Source organism: Rhipicephalus sanguineus, chromosome 1 (genome assembly GCF_013339695.2).
Source record: "Rhipicephalus sanguineus isolate Rsan-2018 chromosome 1, BIME_Rsan_1.4, whole genome shotgun sequence".
NCBI lineage: Eukaryota > Metazoa > Arthropoda > Arachnida > Ixodida > Ixodidae > Rhipicephalus > Rhipicephalus sanguineus.
The window spans coordinates 141,475,165-141,496,362 of record NC_051176.1 but is presented as its reverse complement, the minus strand read 5'-3'; the positions used below and the strand labels follow the sequence as shown (position 1 = coordinate 141,496,362).

Genomic DNA, 21,198 nt, shown 5'->3' with positions numbered 1-21,198 from the left:
TGCATGCACGTTTCGGTATGGCGCTAGGTCTAACCATCGTACCGTCCATTCGCCAAAATCATTTCAATGTGGGTACCACTTTGTCGTTCAAGCACATCACATAGTTCATTTGGCGTCGTCCTAAACGAAAAAAAGAAGTACTAAATATCGAGGTGTGAATGCAGAAGTTTAACGACACCAGCTCGTGAAGTGTTGGCGATTTGGAAATCCTTGTGATACCGCCAAGCATCAACTAGCGTCTGCAGAGGCCGGTTAGCGGTAAAAAAGAGCTGGAGCCACGCATTTCTATAGTACGCGTATTCATGCGAACAGAAGAGCAGAGTATACAAAGCTCTACTTCATGTAATTATGCAGAAATACATGCTACCTATTTATTGTAGCCGCTAGAGCAAGAATAAGTACTTAATTGGCTCAGTCGCGCAACACCATTTATATTGTGGTATAGGCAAAACACAATTTACACACGTGCAAATAAAGCAACATAAAACATCGAGCACAGTGCAAAACAAGAATGTGACTGAAGGCCAGTACCCTATCGATTGGCAGATTGCGCTTCTCTCACACGTAATAGGAACGTTAGGCCGGTTTCGTGCATTAATGTGGCAATGGAGGGCGTATGCATCACCATTATGCTGCAGTCAACGTGCTTTATTCGCGGACAATCGACTCGAACCCCCTACTGCGAAGCGCTGCTGCCTACGTTTGTATACGCGCCGCCGACCGCCTATCCACACAAATGCGGCGACGGTGCTGCCACCTATAGCCCGATCTCGCGGCGAATAGCCCCCATAGGGTGGGGCACGTCTCAGCAATTTTGTGAAAGGGGAAGAGTGGGATGTAAAGGAGAGGCGGAGAAAGGGAAGTAGGAGGACAGGAAAATGTGCACCCTGCATCCGCCGCGGGTACAACTGACGTCACGGCCGTCGATGCACAGCCGCGGCGCGCTGACGGTCCTCGGTATATAAGCCAACTTTTCAAAAATATTGAAATAAACTCTGTTTATCGGAACAGTCGCGTCTTCCACGGCGAGTTTCGATGTTTTCGTTATTGTTTTCCAATTTCGTTCAGTGTATTTTTAAGCACATGGAACGTGCCCGGCGGCTGGCTTCTTTGAACCCGTCGAGATCCAGTGGTTCGGGCGTAGAGAACATGACTACTACAAAATACGCGAGAAATTACTCGAACGTGACGGAATAAAGCGCTGCACTACTTCGAAAGAGCGCTCTATGCCAGGTTATGATTCGCTGCGTTTGCACAAACGAGAGAAGGGAAGAGCTGCAGACCCCGTACTTTCTTAGATTGTAACCACCTTGCCGAGGACACAGTAACTACACATAACGAGCTTTTTCGTCATACTTTATTTGATAACCAGGTGACGTTTTGTGTTAAATACGCTCATCATCTGCACTTAGTATTTTTATCCTTGTAAACTAAAGACAGCTAATATTGCGCGGACTGCAAAATTTTAGTTATGTTTTGTTTTATCGCACTAATTGCTGCTTTGCTATTTTCCCCCACTACTCTCCCTCATGCCACATGGTCTTGAGTGTAAAATAAATGAAATAAATAAAATTAAATAAAAGGAAATATAAAGCAACTGCTTCAATCAATGATAGTGGAGCCCCTTTAAATACCAGAGAGCATGCACTTAATTGTGTCCTAATGGAATAATTGGTACTTGCGGTTTCATTAAGTGCGTTGAAGTTGTTCGTGTGCGTGATCACCGTCCACCAGTTTTCTGCACACCTTCCTATCTGTTTCGAAAACAGTTCTTGGTCGGCAGGCCCTTCACCCATGGTGGGCAACAAGAACGCGAAGAACACCACTATCACAACGGGAACAGTCAGTCTAGAATTCAAAGAAACAGAGAGTATGTATGATAGAAATATTGCAACCATAAGAAGCATATAGCATTGCTTATATGGGGTAACGTATACCTACAGCTCTGGCGTAAGCTTACCTTACATATCGGTGGACAAGAATGACCAAGTAGGATCGCAAGCACTTTGTTGCTGGAAGCGCTTCGTGATTTACGTTGGCGAGGTACGAAAATATAAAACCCCTACCGAGAGAAGAAGAACATGAGTCAACAAGCAGCTAAAATTGACTCGCTTAGTTTCGGTAATCTGGGAAATCTGGCGTTATTCCTTCTTAAACTGTCCTGTATAGGCAAGCAATTAAAGTGCTGCCGCCTTAGTTTTGACACCAATGCTTTTCGCAAGACCCACGCCGGAAAGAACTTCAGCTAGAGATTTAATGTCCGTCATTGCTTGGCGAGCTTTTCATCTACAGCCTTGAATGTCAACTGATATTAACAATACGTAAAATATAAGATTATTCTATGCCCGCTTGCAGACGTTGCTGTTCTGCATTGATGATAGCACAGCCTATAGTAATGAAGCAAGCAGCAAAAAAAGCTTTTTTTCTGACCCGAATGAAGGAGCACAAAACTACCGTGGCATTCTATAGACCATTATAAGAACAACAGATCTCAATACTCAGCACCACACTGTAAGCGTATTAGAGAGGATGTCATCATACTGCGGCAACTTTAAGAGGGAAATTCTCTCTACTACATGCGATGTATCCCGCAACATATACAATAAACTGCAAACTGTGCATTTTACGAAACACCCTCTACTATGTTGTCTGGGAATGCAACAACAACCCACAGACAAAGCCCATTCAAACATCAACAGAAGACCAGTGGGAGGCCCAGCTTAGAAGCCGAAATCACGAGGACCAGCTAAACAGGGTCAGGCTAATAGCCCAAGTGCACGGCTACCTGGAATGAGGTGGCCGCCTACCTCCGGGTACAGTCAGCTCGGTCTACAAAATAAGGTTTATTGGCTAACTCACCAGAGCCTGTATTCAAATAAACAAAAACATCTTTGGCTGATTTTTTTTCCTTGCGAACAATGCTAGCCTATCCTGATGCTGGACATATCGTTAGCGATGCCGGTGGACTTCCGAAAAAAAAAAAAACGTTTCCCAATTCGGGCCTCGTTCACTTCGCAACTGGGCACTCTTGGCACAGCGAAATCATACAATCAGTTTACAATGTCACGGAGTTTTTTGTGTTCAGTTTTATCCTATAGCTCTGGTTTTGTTCCCTGCCGGCTAACATCTCCAGCTTTTCATTAAAACATTTCTCTCTCTCTCTCTCGATCGCACAGTTGGTATAGAAGAGTTCTTTGTTTTTTGAACACGTGCAAAAGTTTTTTTTTCTTGACAGTTTTAATGAAGCAGTGCACAAATAGCTGTCCTTAGGGTTGTATATCAGAGACGAAATAAATGTGCTAGAGTGACCATAAAATCAAAAAAGCGCAATGCCGATACGAGGTAATTCGGCCGCATAAGACGGCGGATTCCGAGAACAATGAGGAAGGTGCAACAGGTATTAACCTATCCCACTTACTGAATAAAGAAGAGGCTGGAAATTGACAAAAAAGCATTTGTTATTAACTGGAAATACACTCTGTCTCCCAAGTCATATATCTTGAAGCCGGAATCTGTAAAAAGTAAATTATTTGCAAAATTAGCAGAAGTTTTGCGAATGTTTAAAGCTAACGAAATAATTCGTTAATTACTGAAGCCCGTCGGATTTCACTGTGCTGAAGCACATCTCTGGCCATCAGCCATGACAGAACTAACAACAATGTTATGTTATGTAACTGAAAGTGACTCGGGAGGCGATCGGAGATCTGTTCGTTCCGCTTGTTCATTCTCCTGGGGAAGAACAAGCGCGGTGATTGGCTGAAGCGGGAGATGCCACTCAAGGCCGGGGGGTGTCGCCATTTCTTTTTTTGTTTGAGGGTTTCTTTTTTGGTGATATCATACCGCGTCATAACGAGTGGGGTGATCGGAGATCTCTGTTCTGCGCCGTTCCTTCTGCGCCCATTCTGGCGGCGCACGCGATTGGCCGAAGCCAGAAAAAACCACGTCTCTGCGGGGCGTAGCCATTTTTCTTTTTGCTTGATCTTTTATTTTTTGATGACGCCATACCGCGTCATAACGAGCATGTCGTCTGCTACAAACGAACGGAGCGCGAGACCGTTCGCACGCGTTCTCTCGAGCGAACAAATGGCTTCGCACGGCATGATGCAGCGGTTGCGGCTGCCGCAAGAGCTGATTTTGAGAAAATGGCGCTGGCCACGTGTGCTTCTCTTGCGGTTGGAGGTGCGAGATGCGTTTGAAGACATGAGCAAGTGCGGCGTTGCTTTCGGTTCTCCAAACAAACAGTGCGAACGAAATGAACGGGCCTGCCACTGGGCTATGGTCTTACGCGCAGGGACTTCTTAGTTCAAAAGCGCTACCAGCTACTGCCACGTGTCCTCCCGGTCCTCACTCGTGAACGTCGGCCCCAGCGGGCACAACGGCGTAGCGATCTGTGGGTGCTCTTTCATAAAAGCCAGCAGAAGCTCCCTTTGACGATCCGACACCCGGGAGCCAAGCCAGACATTCCGGTGGGACGACATTTTGAAAAACTGCGCCAACCGCTACTTTTCCCTCTTTTTTTGGCGTGCACGACTTCACATAACGAGCAGGTTAGAAAAATTAACACCAATAAATATCAGCACTGAAACCTATTGCTGTTTCAGAAACTGTTTGAGCTTGAGAATAAAAACAATAACTTTTCGTATAACAACTGTATATATTAGAAGGCGAGAAACACTTCGTTTTGAAATATACGGTCCCCTTGCCGAGGAGAAACGATGCGCGTCTACTTCCGGAAAGCTCGCCGCTCACCGCTTGATGATTGGCTGTCCTTTTCCTCTCGGCGGAAGAGAGCTGCGGACCGCCCACTTTTGTGACGCAACACCGCCAGAACGAACGCGGAACGAACAGAGATCTCCGATCCCCCCCTCGATTTGATTAAAGGTTGGGCAAGAAAGAGTCACGTGTTTTGGTATTCTCAATTTTACATCTTCTAGGTGCTTTACAAGAAGATTAGACACTTTGGAATACTTATTATGTAATAATAATTCGCCCCCACTGAAATTTGGACCTCGTGGCCGGGAATCCAACCCACGTCCTTGAGCTTATCAGTGCAACACCTTTGCAGCTAAGCTGCCATGACGGGTTGCCAGCGAAGTTTGACTGGCAAACGTGGGACCTTTCGTTTTGGTAAAGCGTACCACCACGAATTCAGGCGTTCTTTTATTACCGCTCCTGCCCCGTATATTGACGGACAAAAAGTACAGCTCACATGCTCAGGCATAGCAAAGCGGGTCAGGAGATCCACACCATCCGATCTGTTTAAGTTGTCTGCGCTTTGTGTGTTCCTTTTCCCTTATGTCTGTCTCGTGTAGTGCTCAAAAAACGACCTTCACTAAATAACAAATTGTGTGCTGCCGTTTCGTTTAGCTATAGTGGTTCCGGGGACGTTTTTTCCTACACCCGGTGGCTGGGATGTGTAAGTTGATTCCAAATTGCCATCCATGACTGCAGAAAAAAACGGGACCCGGCAAACCATCACGCACTCATTATAATACGCAATGAAAAATGCTTTATTATCACAGTAGCGAAGGGCCGTACTTTCAATTTACGGTTTCTTGATACTAAGCTATATTCCTGACATCGACAAGTTCTGCTACATTGTCGAATCATTTAATGGCGGAATATTGAGTTTGTCAAAGCGGCCGTAGAGTAGCGCCCTGAGCCGACGAGATTCTACAGGCAATTCCACAACGTTCAGAATGGCACCTGTGTATTCGAGTTCTGGTACTACTACTAGCGTTACGAACTGTGACACTTCCTTTCTCTCTCTCTCTCTCTGTGTTTTTCTTCTATATTTTTTCAGTGAGGATACCCGCAGCACTTCTTGGTACTATCGCAGTGGCGGCGACAATTCGGCCTTGGCTGCGCCTTTCAAGCTTCGAGTCCTTTCGCTTGCATGCCCGCTGTGACCTCGAATCCCGTGTCTTCATGCGGAACTGTGCACGCGGCCAGATTTAAATTCGTCGCCACTAGTTAGCTTTGACGCAAATGCATAAACTGTGACGTGTTATTGAATGTTGGCTACCTCAAGTGGGAAGGCGATAGCGGCCGTTTAGTTGTCCTATATCGTGTCACAAGTTTGCAAGTGGAATATACAAAAATGGAAAACCCGAGGAGGTGCTTGCCACCTTAGTCTCTCTAAAGAAGCTCTTGTATAACACAACACAACGGAGACTGTCCGCTTGTCTCTGCACTTATTCGCATGTTAACGTTTGTTTTAATTATCACTTAGTCATTTGAAATGTACAACAGAAAAGAACACACCATTTAAAAGGCGTGTTTAAGTTTGTGAATACAGGATGAGCAGACTCCGTATTGAGAGTGTTTTATTTCCTAAAAACATTGTTGTGTTGGTGCTATTCAAGTCTTTCGCTCGAGTGTAAGTGAATATCAAAGGAATTATTTTAGATAGAGTATAGTGATCCATTTTCAATTACTATATGGCTGACACTTTCCCTGTAATTGTCCAGACGCTGCTGCCGCTAGCAAAATTTTCGAAATGTTTCGATCACTACCGCAGCCGCGCGAGCCACTCGATGCACAAACAGGCTTTGGGGCTGCTGAGACGCGCTCCGTGCTTCTTGTGGACCAAGACTGCTTTCATGGTAAACATAAAGAGAAACACCGCTTACGGTAGAACTCCGGCTGAATCAGCGTGTAAGAGTGAAAGAAGACAACCCAGAAGCACAGGATCAATTTGGCTCCACTGAAGAACAGCAGATTTTTGCGCGGTGTTCCTTCATATTTGCTGACGTCGAAGAGGCGTTGTGTGTTTGAAATGACAGAGAACCAACACAAAACCATGACGGGGGCAGCTGCTGCAAGAAAAAAAAAAAACACTTGGGAAACAATGTCATGTTTCTGTGCGCAGACCAGATGAGTAACGATCTGAACACTAATATTGTAAAGAAAATTATACATACACAAAAGCATTATACATGTTATAGATGTTTGCGTGAGTAAAAGTGGGTCTCTTGGTAATCTTCCTATTTTTTCATTACATGCTATAGCGTATACGCATTGAATGTGGATGTAAGGAACTGACCTGAAAATAGCTCTTTTTTCAACAGCGACTCTGGTTACCAAATCGTTGCTTCTAAGTCGATCGCAGAAAACTATCACCATCTTAACGGGTAATGTGCCACTGTACGGCTACCTGAGAACGAGCACAGAGATAGCGAGAGAGAGAGAAAAAATGAAAGAGAAACAAACAGAGGGACGGAAAGAAATGTATAAAGAAAGAGAAAGAGAAAAATTCTTGCCGGCATTCTTTCCGGCAAAATTCTTGCCGGGATTCGAACCCGCGTATCCTAGATCCGAAGGCGAGCGTCCTAACTACTCGGCTATCCAGGCACGCTAGCAGAGTACGGCACAGCCTCGTAAAGTATAGTGTAGCAAGGGGTTGGGAAAGGGAAGTGAGTGTGAGGAGGAGAGATGTGATGATGAGGAGGAGGGAAAGGAGGAGGGAGAGAGTAGCGAATAGCATAGAAAGAATGAGGAAGAGAGAAAAGAAGAGAAAGAAATGCGGAAAGAAATAGAAAGAGAGACAGAGAGAACATCAACGAAAGAAAGCGATAGAAGTAGAGAGAGAAAAAAATTACACCGGCCGTCCAGCGAGCCGAGGAAGCCGCCAAGGGCCAGCAACCCTTGGCCGAAGCCTAGGCGGGATCCAGGCCCATCCCACCAATTCGCAGGGCAATCAATAAAGTTAATTCATCATCATCATCATCTCCCGCTAAAGGGGACCATGAGGTGATGCGAAGCCGGAGCACTTGCACGATCGCGTACCGTTGGCGTTCGTTGGGCATGCTACCGACCTCGCGTCGTGGAACGCGAAGAGGGACGCTACGCGCGTCGTATCTTCCATCTAGCCTGGCCGTTAATGCTCGCAGGGCGAGCGGGGAACGCGGTCGACAGGCGGGCGAGAGGGGGGCAGCGTAGGAGAGGAGAGAGAAGGGGAGGGGACGCGCATGCGCTCGAGCTCATCGCGGCGTTGCGCAGGAGAGAATTTCGGCATGTCTAGCCCGCGTTTCAGAGGAAGAGTGGAAAGGGGGAGGGGAGATGGGTATGGGAGAGGGGGAGGGGAGAGGGAAAGTGGAGAGGGTATGTGGAGAGGGACAGTGGAGGGGAAAGTGGAGAGGGGAAGGGGAGAGGGAATGTGGAGAGGGAAAGTGGGGAGGGGAAGGGGAGAGGGAATGTAGAGAGGGGAAGGGGAGAGGGTGAGTGAAGAGGAGGTGTGTGGAGAGGGTATGCGCATGCGCGGTAAGGGTGGTCACGCCGCACACCACCACCACCACCACCGCCGGATTGAGCTCGACCTTAAGATACTTCGCATCTAAAAGATAAAAAGAAAGAGGAAGCAAGCATCGCGTCGTCAAGCGACCGGATACCGCACCACCTGGCCAAGTCGCGCATGTGCAGTAGCTAAGCCACGCCCACCGATGGAGACAACACGCGCATCCTCCGCTCCATAGCGCATAGCCTGGCTGCGTACTCCCGAGGAGAAACCCGCGCATCTCGAAGCTAGACGTGTTGGTCGGCGGGGAGTACGAGCGGCGACGGGTCCATGCTTCGCTGTGCCAAGCTTTGCGCGACTTCGTGCAAACCGCCTGCATTTTTTTAATTAGGTAGCCGGTAAGTTAATTTTTTGACACTTTCAACCAGCTTTATAACTAGAGACCGGATTTTAGGCAAATGCCTATTTTGTTCCATGCGCTCCTATCGCGCCATTTTGATATATGAGCATGAATTAGAGGTTAAGAAGAGCTTTTATAGTGTTTTTATAGTGCCTATAAATGCCTATTTTTGGCGTTCGTGCCTAAAAGCTTACAAATGCCTATAAATACCTATTTTCCATTTTGGCGCTTATATGAACGCTATTTAGCCTCAAGTTTCGCTCCCGGGTGCTGTTTCAGACCGTTATTCATGTCACCGCGTAATATTGGCTGTTGGGAACTTTGGGGTTCAACCTAGTCCTTTAGTTCAACCAACTCCCGGAAACAACCGCTAGCAGCAGTGAAGTGGGACACGCAGGCGAGCATTCGCTGCCGCTCTGACATGGCGCGAGCGGTTGGAGAATGGGAAACCGCGGAGAGCAGTCAGCAGAAAGGAGTGCGAAGAGCAAGAAAAGAAATAAAACGTTATGTGCACGCAGCTTTTATTTTGTTTGTAATTAACTTTTTAAAGTGTTCACTGCAGTAGTGTAGCCAGAAATGTTTTACGGGGGGGGGGGTTCAACCATACTTAATGTATGTTCGTGCATGCTTTTCTATGTGTGCGTGTACATACACACACGCAAAACTGAAAAGTGTTTGGGGGAGGAGGGGAGGGGTTGAACCCCCCCCCCCCCCCACCTGGCTACACCAGAGGTTCATTGTCAGGAGAGAAATTAGCTCTACGCGATTCCATCCGGCAAATAGGAGGGGTCCCTCCCTGGTCTTTTTGCGATATGGCTCTCTGCTCCTGCTCTGCCCTTCTCAGTCATACCGAAAAGACACCCAGGAGTGCGTTGATTCAACAGTGGACACTTGACTCACCGTGCAGAACACGGGATAGACCGTGTTCTGCGAACTCTGCGGGACAAAGCACAATTGCAAGGCTATATATGGTCAACTGTTGGCGCCTTTGTGCCATCTTAAGCAATAACATATTTGTTTTCTTGTCGTAGATAGAGGAAGTGCACGTATTCGTGTAAAATTATCTGCACTTATGTGAAAATTTATTGTGCCTATATTTACGATGTTCTCGGCCTATCCTGCCTGTTTTTGGCGCCTAAAGTGAGCTTTTATAATGCCTAAAAACCGGCCTCCACTTATAAAACTCATGGCATATAGGTAGATTGTTAGGATCAGTGTATATAACGTAAAGTAACGGAATGTGCTTCGGAATATTCGGTTTCAAACCTATAGATTCTGCGCTCAACCGGCCTCACTAAACGATTATGACGCTCCCGTGCTTGAGGGTGCGTGCGTTTTTTTCTTTATTTTTTTCCTTCCTTCCTTACCTTCTATCCTCCCTTACCCCTTCCCCAGTGCAGGGTAGCAAACCGCAAAACTTTCTTCTGGTTAACCTCCCTGCCTTTCACTTAACCTTCCTCTATACATATAACCCTTGTTTTAACTGATCACGCGTTCGCAGATACGAGGCAGACTGGGATGCGCATTGTCCGACTTAAGCGACGTGCACGTCAGCTGCGCTATTTTTTTAGGCCCTAGGAGCTTCAGCGTTTCCAGATCGCTGCTGCTTTCATAATCCTCACCACTGAGCGACGGCATTAAAATGCAATACAGTACGCCACAGCAGTTTAACTTAAGGAAACTGTTAAGGACGTCCCAGAGAGAAATAATTCCAGCGTAACAACTATTGCTTGACTAACATCTCGCCCCATATATTTCTGAATTTTTAGACAGGCATTGACTATGCAGCGGCCGCAGATGTTGACAATAAATGCGCATCCTTTAAATATTCTTCGTATGCGTAGAGAATAAATAAGGGGTCATGAAATATCGACATTAGTCAACATATTATATGCACATTCAGGTATTAGGTGGTCTAGATCATCTCTCAGCAGTCTATACATCGTCAGTAGATGAATTCGGGTGATAGTTCGTTGATAATTGCCCACTGAAATTCCCTCAAGTTAAAGACGACGTAATTACGGTTCACGTGCACCATTCGAAAGGGGGGGGGGGTGCAACTAGCAATTAATCTTGACCTGCTGACAGGCTGATTTAATGCGTAACTAAAACTAGGTACATGAGCATTTCTGGATTTCCGTATTTCTGCAGCATTAAACCTATTACTACAAGCTCAACCGGGCAATACCATAACTCCTATATTAAACCCTCTGGTATTTGTTGTCGAGGGTATATGTAGCAGTGAATGAAATTAATTACAGCACTACAGATCCTGGGATGGGAGGTAATATGTTGATGTCGTTGATTTGCGGTTGTTGCTGTTGTTGCTGGACGAAGTCTCCAGCGCCCTCACCTGTGCTTGAGCGGTCACAAGGTAGCTCAAAACGGCAAGCACTATAGCGACAATTTTTTTTCTTTCTTTTGGTTAACGTCAGTGACAAAATACCCAGTTTATGCTTTCTTTTTATTAATTGTGTCTACAGTTACTGCAATATCGCTGTAATAAAAAAAACAAAGAACTCTCAGATACCTTTCTGTTCCTGAAATGCTGGGCACTTACCAGATAGTTTGCTTGGTTTCGTAGCACCTGATGGCTTGAGATAGCACTCCGCGACTGTTCCAGCGCATAAAAGTAAGGCTAAACAGCATAAGAGTGCGCTGAAAGAGACATGCGACGCGTTGATATAGTAAATAAACACGGAAGGCTACACCGAATTGAGTGCACCGATAGAATTCTCAATGAGGAACTTACATGGAGCAGGCCTGGAGTAGAGTTAATGATTTTGGGTCATCTGTTCTGCACCCTCGAACCGTGGCATTGACCCCGTATAGCTTCATAACTGTGGATTGAGAGGAAAATAATATGGCGACAATTCCGATCGCTGGTATCTGCACTCTGCACGCACTGAACGTGCTTGCCTGTAGCTCCACGCATATTCATTACCGTAAAACTGTAAAAAAATCTAGCGAAAGCGTTAATAAAATCGCGCATGTAGTCAAAGTATTTGTCTGCAACACGATAGCGCTCGGTGGAAATCGTACCAAGTCGTCTTCAGGTCCTCTTTTTTATTTGACCGTTACTATTGTGAAGCACATCTCTTTGCGCTCGTGAAATGCATCCCTTAGTTTCTAACTGGGCATTATTCCTCATCCGGACTGCAGTGCCTTATAATAACCGGATATTTTTTATATTTGGTCTGACCTTAGCTTTGGTCTGAACCAGCTCTTCGGTTTACATGCATCTAAAGGCGGCATTTTTTAAAAGTCATTGCGGCAAGACATGTACTCTGTCAATGATCTCGAATTTAAGGTCGTCGAACTGCATTATTATCACACTGAGCTTTACTATAGTATGTAAACAGTTCATTATTCAAGAATAGAGATGAAAAGCGAAAGAAACACCATACATTGTTGTTCAATTAAAACAAATCTAAGAGATTTAGGCAGGTGATGATCGGAGATTTCCGTTGCACGGCGCGTCCAATCACTGTAGCAGGAAACGACGTTGTCGACAACACTTTCGAACGCACAAAATGGCATGTCAAGTAAACACGGAGTGTGCTATTGTCTGAACACTGTTTTGTTGCATATATGGTATCCGGTTTTACGAGACAGCCCTCCATAAGCTAGAATGCGACCACTGTATCCGACTCGCAATTGCTTACAGTTGCTTCGAAGTTCATAATTCTTTACTGCAAGAAGGTGCAGGCTGGAGAGTCTTTATAAAAGACTGCGTTTTACATCTTCAGGAAGCCGTACACTTTAGCACGTGCTGGATTGTCTCTGTAGACATAGAAGAATGTCGCTTTTTGAAAGTAATTCCTGATTTATATTGCACTATGCTGACTGAAACTTAAAGAGCAAGCAACATAGCTTAAAAGACAAGAATGTATCCCCATGTTTTCTGCTGCCTTGATTGCCCCACTTTGAAAACGCTGCACGTAAAGCCATCTTCAGGGTGATAATTATCGGCAAAAGCAAGAAATGGAAATCAAACGCTACACAGCAGTGCTGTGGAGCCTGAAGATGGCTACAACGTGATGCTACAATCAAAACAAGAACAGCCGCCATTATACACATAACGAATTCTATGTCCCAAAGACTGCGGAAGAGCAATCGTGCTAGAGCGCGTGGACACGGGAAATAAGCGCGTAACAAAAGCAATTCTTACTTGAACTAAACAAAAAATCTATTTCAGAGCGTGAGCACAGTGAGGGTAGGCATATCCCTACTCTGAAGTCGATGCTGTGAAAGCCGGTGTCCGTAGTTGCAGTCAGTGGATCCTTCCGACCCTGCGAATGTATGATTGTAAAGATACTCAGGTATAAAATAATTGTTGTAAAGCGCAGCACTTCGAGAGCTTATTGGCTGAAAGTTATAATACGTATGAAATGAGTTCACGTTTCAACAACTTGTTACTAGACTGACTCAACAAGTTGGCCATGCGAAAGAATGGTCCGTTGGAACGGGCACAGGCAATAAGAATGGCAATTCTTGCCATAGGAAACCATTGTTAATCTGTGTCGCTAATTCGAATTTAGCTGTCATCGGTAAGAAGTCTAAAACAGTGAATGTTAGCAGTATACAGTGACATGCACATATCGACTTGTCATTGTATATATCACCTCAAATACATCTCATCATCGTGCTCGGGATACCTTAGAATTTTTTTTAAATTCACTGATTAATTTCATATATTGCATTAAAAATATTAACAAGTATAACTTGTGAATAAAATGCGTGCATCACGTTCGCCTGTAGTAGCCCTGTTTCTGTCAATATGTTTTGTGTGTTTTAAACAATTTAATTGCCACTTGAGGTCTCTCTGCGGCATTTGACTTGATGCATTTCATTTTGTTGGCACCCGTTGTTCGTCGCGAGCCTGTATGACCACACTGCATCCACAGATGACGTTTAAGGATTGAAACTATAACCTCGCGTTGCCTGGGCCTAATCATGACGCCATAAAGTTTCTTATTTGCCTAGGTGCACCTTCCATAAGCCTCCACTTGTTTGGAACAGATTGTGCTTTACCGGGATTTCATGTAGGTTATTTTTATCAATTATACCTTGGAGACGTTCAACGTCATCTCTTCCACCTCATGGCTGGATGCCGGCTTTTAAGAAAGCACGTAAGGTACAGACCACTGCCATCTTAACAAATTAGCTATCTCAGGTTTGGTTTCGTACACAAGTCCTTCCTTTACTGCCACATTTAGCTGGCGTGTTTTCCGGGAGTTGTAACACTTCTTTTTCGATGCCTGCGAATTTTGAACACAGATCACTCCTTACAGATATCCGTTATACCAAGTACCCCTGTATCGATCCTTTGCGGTCGCTTGTGGAGTTGAACTCACGCGTAACATGCCGGCGGCGTGGAAGCGCTTCACGAGATCCCGCATCGCATCCTTGGGCATTTGGGCGAAGAGCGAGCAGTAGCGGCCTTTGAATAGTAGCTCGCCCTGGTAGTCACGAAAGCGGGTCTTGAGGCACTGCTCGTAGCCGCCCAAGCTCACCAGGCTGCCCTCGAGCAGGTTGGTCGGAACCAAGCCATTGGCGGTCACCACTAAAAGAACGCGTCGGTGGTGACGATATATTATTTAAGGAGTCCATATTTCCTCCGTAGCGCAACAAGCTTACACACAAGTTTAAGACGTGAACGACAAAATGATAGACTTTCAACTACTAAACTTGGATATGAAAGGAACATCGTACAATATCCTATAATTATATATAAAACGCGCTAATCAAGATCATCAGAACTGAAGGCTCGCCTATGCTTACAAGCACCATGGCATGGCGTGACATAGGTACCGTATCCTTGTATCTGTCAGCTATACTGAGGCCCATGCTTACACAGTCCTTGCTTGATAGCTTACACTAAACTCCACAAATATTTCTATATCAAGTTCCCGTGCATTTTATCATGACACATCTGTAGCTGTATGCTCTGGAGTGCATTCGCATATTTGGAAATTATTGGCTAGCCATCCCACTGCCATAAGCTCTTCATGGTGAGCATTGAGTGGCACGAATCGCAATAAGAGCCACTAGTACTTCTCGAAAGCTCTTGATGCAGTCGATAAAGTACTTTCGCTGGTCAGATATATATAGTCACTCCGGCAACCGTATTAGTTTTATCATCTGAAGTTACTGCCGACTGTGTTGAACTACCGCAAAAAAATGTATTTTAGCGCGTTATAAGGTTGTATTATGTACACCACAAAACTTATGTGGAACCGAGCTATATATATATAAGTATATAAATCATATCACGCGATTAAAAATACATCTGTGCAACAAAAACAACCACAACACATATATACGAGAGCTGTACTAAAAGTAAGAATAAGCTATCTATTGGGCGTAGGTCGGCACACAAGAATAGCTGTCTGGTGGTACACCATTTTTTTGTGAAATCATGGATTGTCATTTGACAAGAACAGGTTGCATCATTTATCCACCAGCACGTTAAACAAAATGGTAGTTCATGACGTCTCGTTTCATCAAATTGTATCGATAAAATTTCGCGTCATACAGAGCTTTTAGCTGCATGTATTCATAAGCATGGCGTGTATGGTGGTGCATACAAGTTCGAGCCCTGCGTAAAGAGCATGTCGTAAATTCGGTGCATCAATACAAAAAACGTCTTCTTTGCTCAGTCTTTGAGTCGCATCTGCCCCCGTTAAGAGCCGCCGGCCCTTCCGTCCGAGTTGGGGAGAGGGTTTCCTCCTCGCTTGCGGTTTTCGTCTTCAGGACCCCACTTCGCTCCTGGGCTTCTTCACATGTTTCTGCCGAGGACGGTCCTGCTCCTTTTCTTTACCTTTGTATTCTCTACAGAGGGATCAGATTTCTTTAAACATAACCAGCCGAGTATTGAATATCAGATTTGTAGGGGTCGCAATCGAGGGGAAGCGATAGAATCCACATTAGAGACCCAGGTTGCGTTCATCGGAGACTAGTAGTAGTAGTAGTAATAATAATAATAATAATAATAATAATAATAATAATAATAATAATAATAATAATAATAATAATAATAATAGGTACAGTGAAGGATGGTGCCGACTGAATTTCCTTACTTAATTAGAACTTGTAGCGCATAAAAGTGGTAAAAAAGGTGCATTAGCATAGAAATGCAGAACAACAGCCATTGCTAATGTAATACGTTACGTATGTTACATAACGTCTGTTTTACATAAAGCGCTTACTGAAGAATGGCAGTATGTCTTCAGGGCTGCAATAAATGCGTTTCTTTCTTGCTTGAAATAAAGCCTCCGCCTGAGCTCGACAAACAGCGAGAAGGATTGCCCAAGTACGCTTTACCCTTTACGGCACCTTGTTGCATTTGCGCAACAATCCAATAAATGGCGATCAAAACAAAAGGAAAGTCCGTTTGGAGCTGCCTGTATACGTTGTTGCATTTCCACAACATTGCTTTGAAAAACGCGCCGTTTTGTTCTGCTATCTGTGCTCATCGCGCGCAACTATTCCCAAAACATCCACGACGGACGCTGGGACGCTGCGCGCGCCGCGTGCAGTGAGACAGGCAATGTTTTGACAATTATAAGTGCATTTCTGCAGATGATAAAACGTGCTAATATTTCTTACGCTCTGTCACACATCCTCCTGATTATGTAGATTCCAAAAAAGATGGCTGATCCCTCCGTCATAGGAAACGGTATAACACGAAAGTGAAACGTATCGTCACAGAAGTAGTTCATTGTTTATAGTGCATTGATATATGAGAGCTTGTACAATGCCAATTTTTGTTTGGCAGACATGGTGCCGCTTGATGTGGACGCACCCACGTTGACACCTAGTGGCACATCTCTGTACCGAGGACTAACGCCCATGATCATGATTTAACCCTTGCAGTTTGTCAAGATATACCTGGACACCGCATATGGTGAATCCCCCGCAAAGATGGCATCAACAAGCACATAGTAAACACTGATACTCGATATGCACTCCTTCAAAGCGTCGTGAAAAGCGAAGAGAAACGCGACGAGCGTCGTGTCTTCCCTCTAGCCTGGCCGTTAATTATCACAGGGCGAGCGGGGAACGCGGTGCAACAACCAAGCGTGCGTCGGAGTATTTTTCGATATGGATGGATGTTATGAGCGAGGCTTCGGCTAAAGCCGCCACTTCGACTTGTGTTGAAGCGTTGGCGAAATTACACTTCTCCTATTGGAAAGGCGCCGAATGGGACGGTCATAGCAACGGTGTGTTGCCGGAGCTAATTACAGAGGCAACCAAGTTTTCATTTTTTTTTTCGAGCCTGGTGGCACAAATGTCACCATCCCGTTATAAAGGGGACGCTCATAGCATCCATCCATCCATCCAACGAAGAGCACTGCGACAGGAAAGTGTGAAAGATAAAAGGCGCGTTCATATGCGCGCCTCTACGTGTTTTGCGGTAGTTCAGTGGGCTAAACGCCCGCCAAACATTGTCGCAGACCCAGAGGTCGTGGGTTCGACTCCTGTCATCTTATGGTTTCTTTTCTTTGCCATCTGATGGCGTTCATTTTGCTGACGTATTTCTCTGACGGGAATACGTCATGAAAGTCTTGGTGGACCTCGACATAAAACACTTTCGTGTTAAAATAAACATTGTCATCTCGGAATGGTTTGTTCCTGGCGACAAAACGTTGCTACGTTGCGCAAATGCAACTACGTGTACGTGCGGTTTTTTCTTCTCGGAAATGGAAATGCGTCCTAAACATTTCTATAGCCGAGTAAGTCCTTCTGGTAGGGAAGACAGTGACCTCTCAGGGAGTGACGATGACCCCGAGTGTAAGTCCATTTCGATTCAACATGTGGGCAGTACGTTTTCAGTTCGTAGGCCCAGGTTTTTTGTAGGAGGTCGGTGTATTCGCGCGCTGCAGCGTCGCTTCATGCCGGGTGTATCCGTACGTCTGTGCTTTTACGTTCTAAATTTTGGGCCATACCGCTAAAACACTGCTTACGGTGGTGCTGTTTGATTACACGTTCCGCTCTGCCCTCATGCTGTTACGAGTGTCCCCGCCTCTCGTGCTCTCGCGCTCCTCTTTTTATTGCGATAGCAATTATATGGACAGTCTCAGCTAGAAAATGTCCGCCCCCGTCGCCGTCATGCACCGTATAAGTATGTATGTATATATATATATATATATATATATATATATATATATATATATATAAGCCCCAAAGAAAAATAATTCAGAAAAATGCTTCCGAAGCGCGGAATCGAACCAGGGACCTCTTGCTCCGCAGCGAGTGGCGCTAGCCACTACGCCACGGAACGCAGCTAACGGCGAGCGTTATATACACACCCTTTGCCGCTGGACGGACTCAGAGATGGCCGACGCTCATAAGCGTTTCTTCATTACCAGCGAGATGGCGCTAGGAGCGCGACGAGCGCACTTAAAAGTCGTCGGCGAGCTCGCTCGCTTCTTCTTATATTTGCGCAAGGAGAACCTTGGCCTTCCGCTGTCTGCTCGCGCAGTTTTCTCGTGGTGAGGGCAAGAGGGATGTTTCAAGCTTTAACCGTGATGTCCGCGCTCATGTTACGGAGCGCCGCTAAACGACGCCGCTAAACGAACAAACAGAAGATGAGCGCGAACTATCAAGTGTCACAGCTCGACACTTGAAGCACGCTAGTTTCCTTCGCTGCTTCGGCCGCCTTTGTAACATGAGCGCTGTTCAAACTGAGAGTATCCATTGGCGAGCCTCACTTCGTATAGCATTAGTTTCTTGCTATCGCATTCATTGCTTCGCCCTTTTTTTAACACGGAAGTGTTTATGCCTGCGTCCACCCAGTACTTCCGTTACCGGATATGACGTTCATAGAATGGACGCCAACGGGTGAGAAAGAAAACAAACAAAACAGCGGCCGCCGCTGGGAATCGAACCCACGACGCTGCGGCCGCGACGTTAAGCGCCCGACACCAAACCAACTAAGCTAATCTAGAAGAGTTTGAATGCGAGCTCGTTGGTACGGATTCATCTTAAAAACACAGCGCTTATTTAGACCGGGACAGAAGAAACATCAAACGTCCTCGTTTGATGTTTCTTCTGTCCCTGTCTAAATAAGCGCTGTGTTTTTTAAGATGACAACTAAGCTAGCTTGGCAGATGCTGGACACCTCACGAACGCGCCTTATATCTTTCAAACATTCTCTCGCGCATGGTGCTCCCTGTTGGCGGTGTAGATAGGCGGGGCGGAGCGGGGGTGGTGCCGCCGTCTGTGAGAGGTGAAAATAAGTAATGCGTCACGATCGACTCTTACTAGCGCTTACTCCGTAATTGCGTGCGATATCAGAGGTCATGGTTAAAGCGTCTCGATACCGGACAGGGACACTGGCCGCGCTGGCGTCACCGAGGGAGCCTAGACGAAGTTACGTTCTTTGCATTTCGCGTCGTGTGAGCGTGCGCCGGCTCATCGGAGTAGTGCAGCTTCCACATGCACCAACGGGATTTCTCCGCCGCCGACAACTTCGACTGCGAGAGCACCGACTAACAAAACTGCTGCAATACGTGTTGCAGAAAGGACACGATTTCGACGGGCGAATGTCATGCCTTGGTGGAGCGAGACGGAGGCCAGCGGGACGCAGGCGTTTGCGGCTCAAGCAAAGAACCTCTACGAACTAGGCGTCAGCATGGGTGCATCCACGCCACTAGGTGCTATAGCTGCCAAACACGAATATACATTGTACAAGCTCTCATATATCATTACAGAATAAGCACTACTTCTGTGTAGATATGTTTCACTTTCGTGTTATACCGATTCCTATGACGGAGGGATCAGCCATGTTTTTTTCACTTCGTTCCTTGACCAAGCCCGGAACGTGTAATAAAAGTGGTCCTGTCTGTGTTTAGCTCCGCTTTGGCACAAATTTTATTCGCTTTTTTACGATCTGTTTCCTCCTTCAAATGTTCAACCTAATGAGGAAAAGCGCTGTAAGTTTCCTGGCTGCACGGGAATCTGCCTGACGTACTGCTAGAAGTGTGGAAACCAGGTTTGTTCAACAAGCAAGATAAATTGCTTTCTTTGGTACCACATTACAAAATGAGTGCACCCACTCTGTGTCATGTGCTAATAAATTTTTGAGTTCGAATCGCACTGAGGATCCTTCCTCTTCAACATGTTATCTATTTGCTCATTGTTGCAAATATGCAACGTATCTTTTCTTCTGCTAATGCAAACTGTAAGCATCAACGAAGGTCATTTTAAATGGTAGTACAGCTATTGTTATGCTTCAATGCATCTCCATGAATAATATTACGACGAAAAAAGATTGTGCAGTAAAGGGTTAATATGACTATAGCCAATGTTTTTTCTGCCTTAGCCGCTGAAGTAAAAAGCTCACTTAATGCTGGCTGTTCACTTCAGCGACAACGATAAAACCTGCCGCTAACCTAAATGTGTACTCACTGCGTATTGCCCATGGTTCCTTGAGCCTCAAGTGCAGGAAGAGTTTGATGAGACTAGAGGAACAGGCAGGGCCGAGCTCCCCGCTCGTCAGCAGCTCCGAGACGAGTGGTAGTGCCTTTCGAGAAAGCAGGTTCAGGGCGTCATCTACATCAGCCTCGAAGCTGCGCGTGGTTGCCTCGCTGGTCGTTGTTGCTCCAGCCACGGTAGTGGTGGTCTCATAGGCACCTTCGGCGGCAACGACAAGGTGGGCGACAACGTAGCCAAGCAGCCGAAGCCTGCTGCTCCCTATCATGTTCATCGCGCTTGCGGCTTATCACATATACACCTGCCTCACTATACGTACGCAGGGCGACCGCTTCTTAGAGCTTCCGTGCAGCTCGTTGGCCTGACGAGCAAGCTGACATCTCCTTTCTTTCGCTGCCTAAGCAACACGTATTTGGTCAGTAAGTGCTTTCTAGCTGCGTGGACGCACTGGCCTTATAGAAATAGACAGGCTAATAACAGCGTAAACAAGCGGCTATAACTTTACGACCTGCCTACAGGCACAGCGGACCGCTCAAGCGGGCCTCCGGTGTCGAATTGTCCGCATCATCGGATCTCCGACTCGGAACAGTGCATCGTCGTACACGCTCCGTTGAGCGCAGATTATGCGGCGCTCGGGTTGATAGAGGAGGCGGAACACGAGGGAGCAGCGATGAGGAAGACGTCAGGACGGGAACTGTAGAACGGCCGCGGTAACAAGGACTCGCCTTCGCGCGCATTGAGAATAAACTTGCATGCACGAACATGGCGGCGAGGGGAGGAGGTTTAACATACCATCGAGGGGCACCCTTAAGGGACTGGAATGCCGTCCACGGAGCGTGGACCACCGCGGAGTAAATAAAACGCCATCGTTAAGATCGCCACGGCACGCCTGATCGCGGCTGCGCCAATCTACGCGCTTTGTTCTGCGAGTATTTTGCATTCGGCAGCGTCACGGACAATCCGAAGGGCACAGGCCGTGCCGCGTAACCGTGACAACTACGCAGGCTAATGAGGAAGACAAACGAGGCGAGCACTGCGTGCCAATGAAGTAAATTTTAGAGAGACAAAGCGAAAATGTCACAGTACGACGTAAAAGTGAACAAAATAGTGGGAGAACTTGGAA

At 46.1% G+C, this 21,198-nt stretch overlaps 1 protein-coding gene across 1 annotated transcript; it reads right to left on the bottom strand.

Annotated features, from left to right (window-relative positions):
• Positions 1-1,224: 1,224 nt before the first annotated feature.
• On the bottom strand, positions 1,225-20,626 carry LOC119379510 (uncharacterized). Its single transcript, XM_037648814.1, has 10 exons — positions 20,052-20,626; positions 13,994-14,202; positions 12,808-12,928; positions 11,389-11,476; positions 11,197-11,294; positions 6,633-6,818; positions 3,419-3,512; positions 1,961-2,062; positions 1,679-1,848; positions 1,225-1,244 (listed from the first exon to the last, which is right to left on the bottom strand). Exons 1-10 carry the CDS (start codon positions 20,347-20,349, stop codon positions 1,225-1,227), a joined length of 1,386 nt encoding a protein of 461 aa, XP_037504742.1. The 5' UTR covers positions 20,350-20,626.
• Between the last annotated feature and the right edge of the window lie 572 nt (positions 20,627-21,198).

What these genes read in the sequence shown, in the direction of transcription:
- LOC119379510 (XM_037648814.1), bottom strand. Translation starts at nt 20,349, where the DNA reads ATGAACATGATAGGGAGCAGCAGGCTTCGGCTGCTTGGCTACGTTGTC. An exon ending in GAAACCAAGCAAACTATCTG is followed by an intron (nt 6,819 to 11,196) that starts GTAAGTGCCCAG and finishes TTTTTCTTGCAG; the next exon opens with CAGCTGCCCCCGTCATGGTT. An exon ending in CGCACTTAATGAAACCGCAA is followed by an intron (nt 1,245 to 1,678) that starts GTACCAATTATT and finishes GTGCAAACGCAG; the next exon opens with CGAATCATAACCTGGCATAG.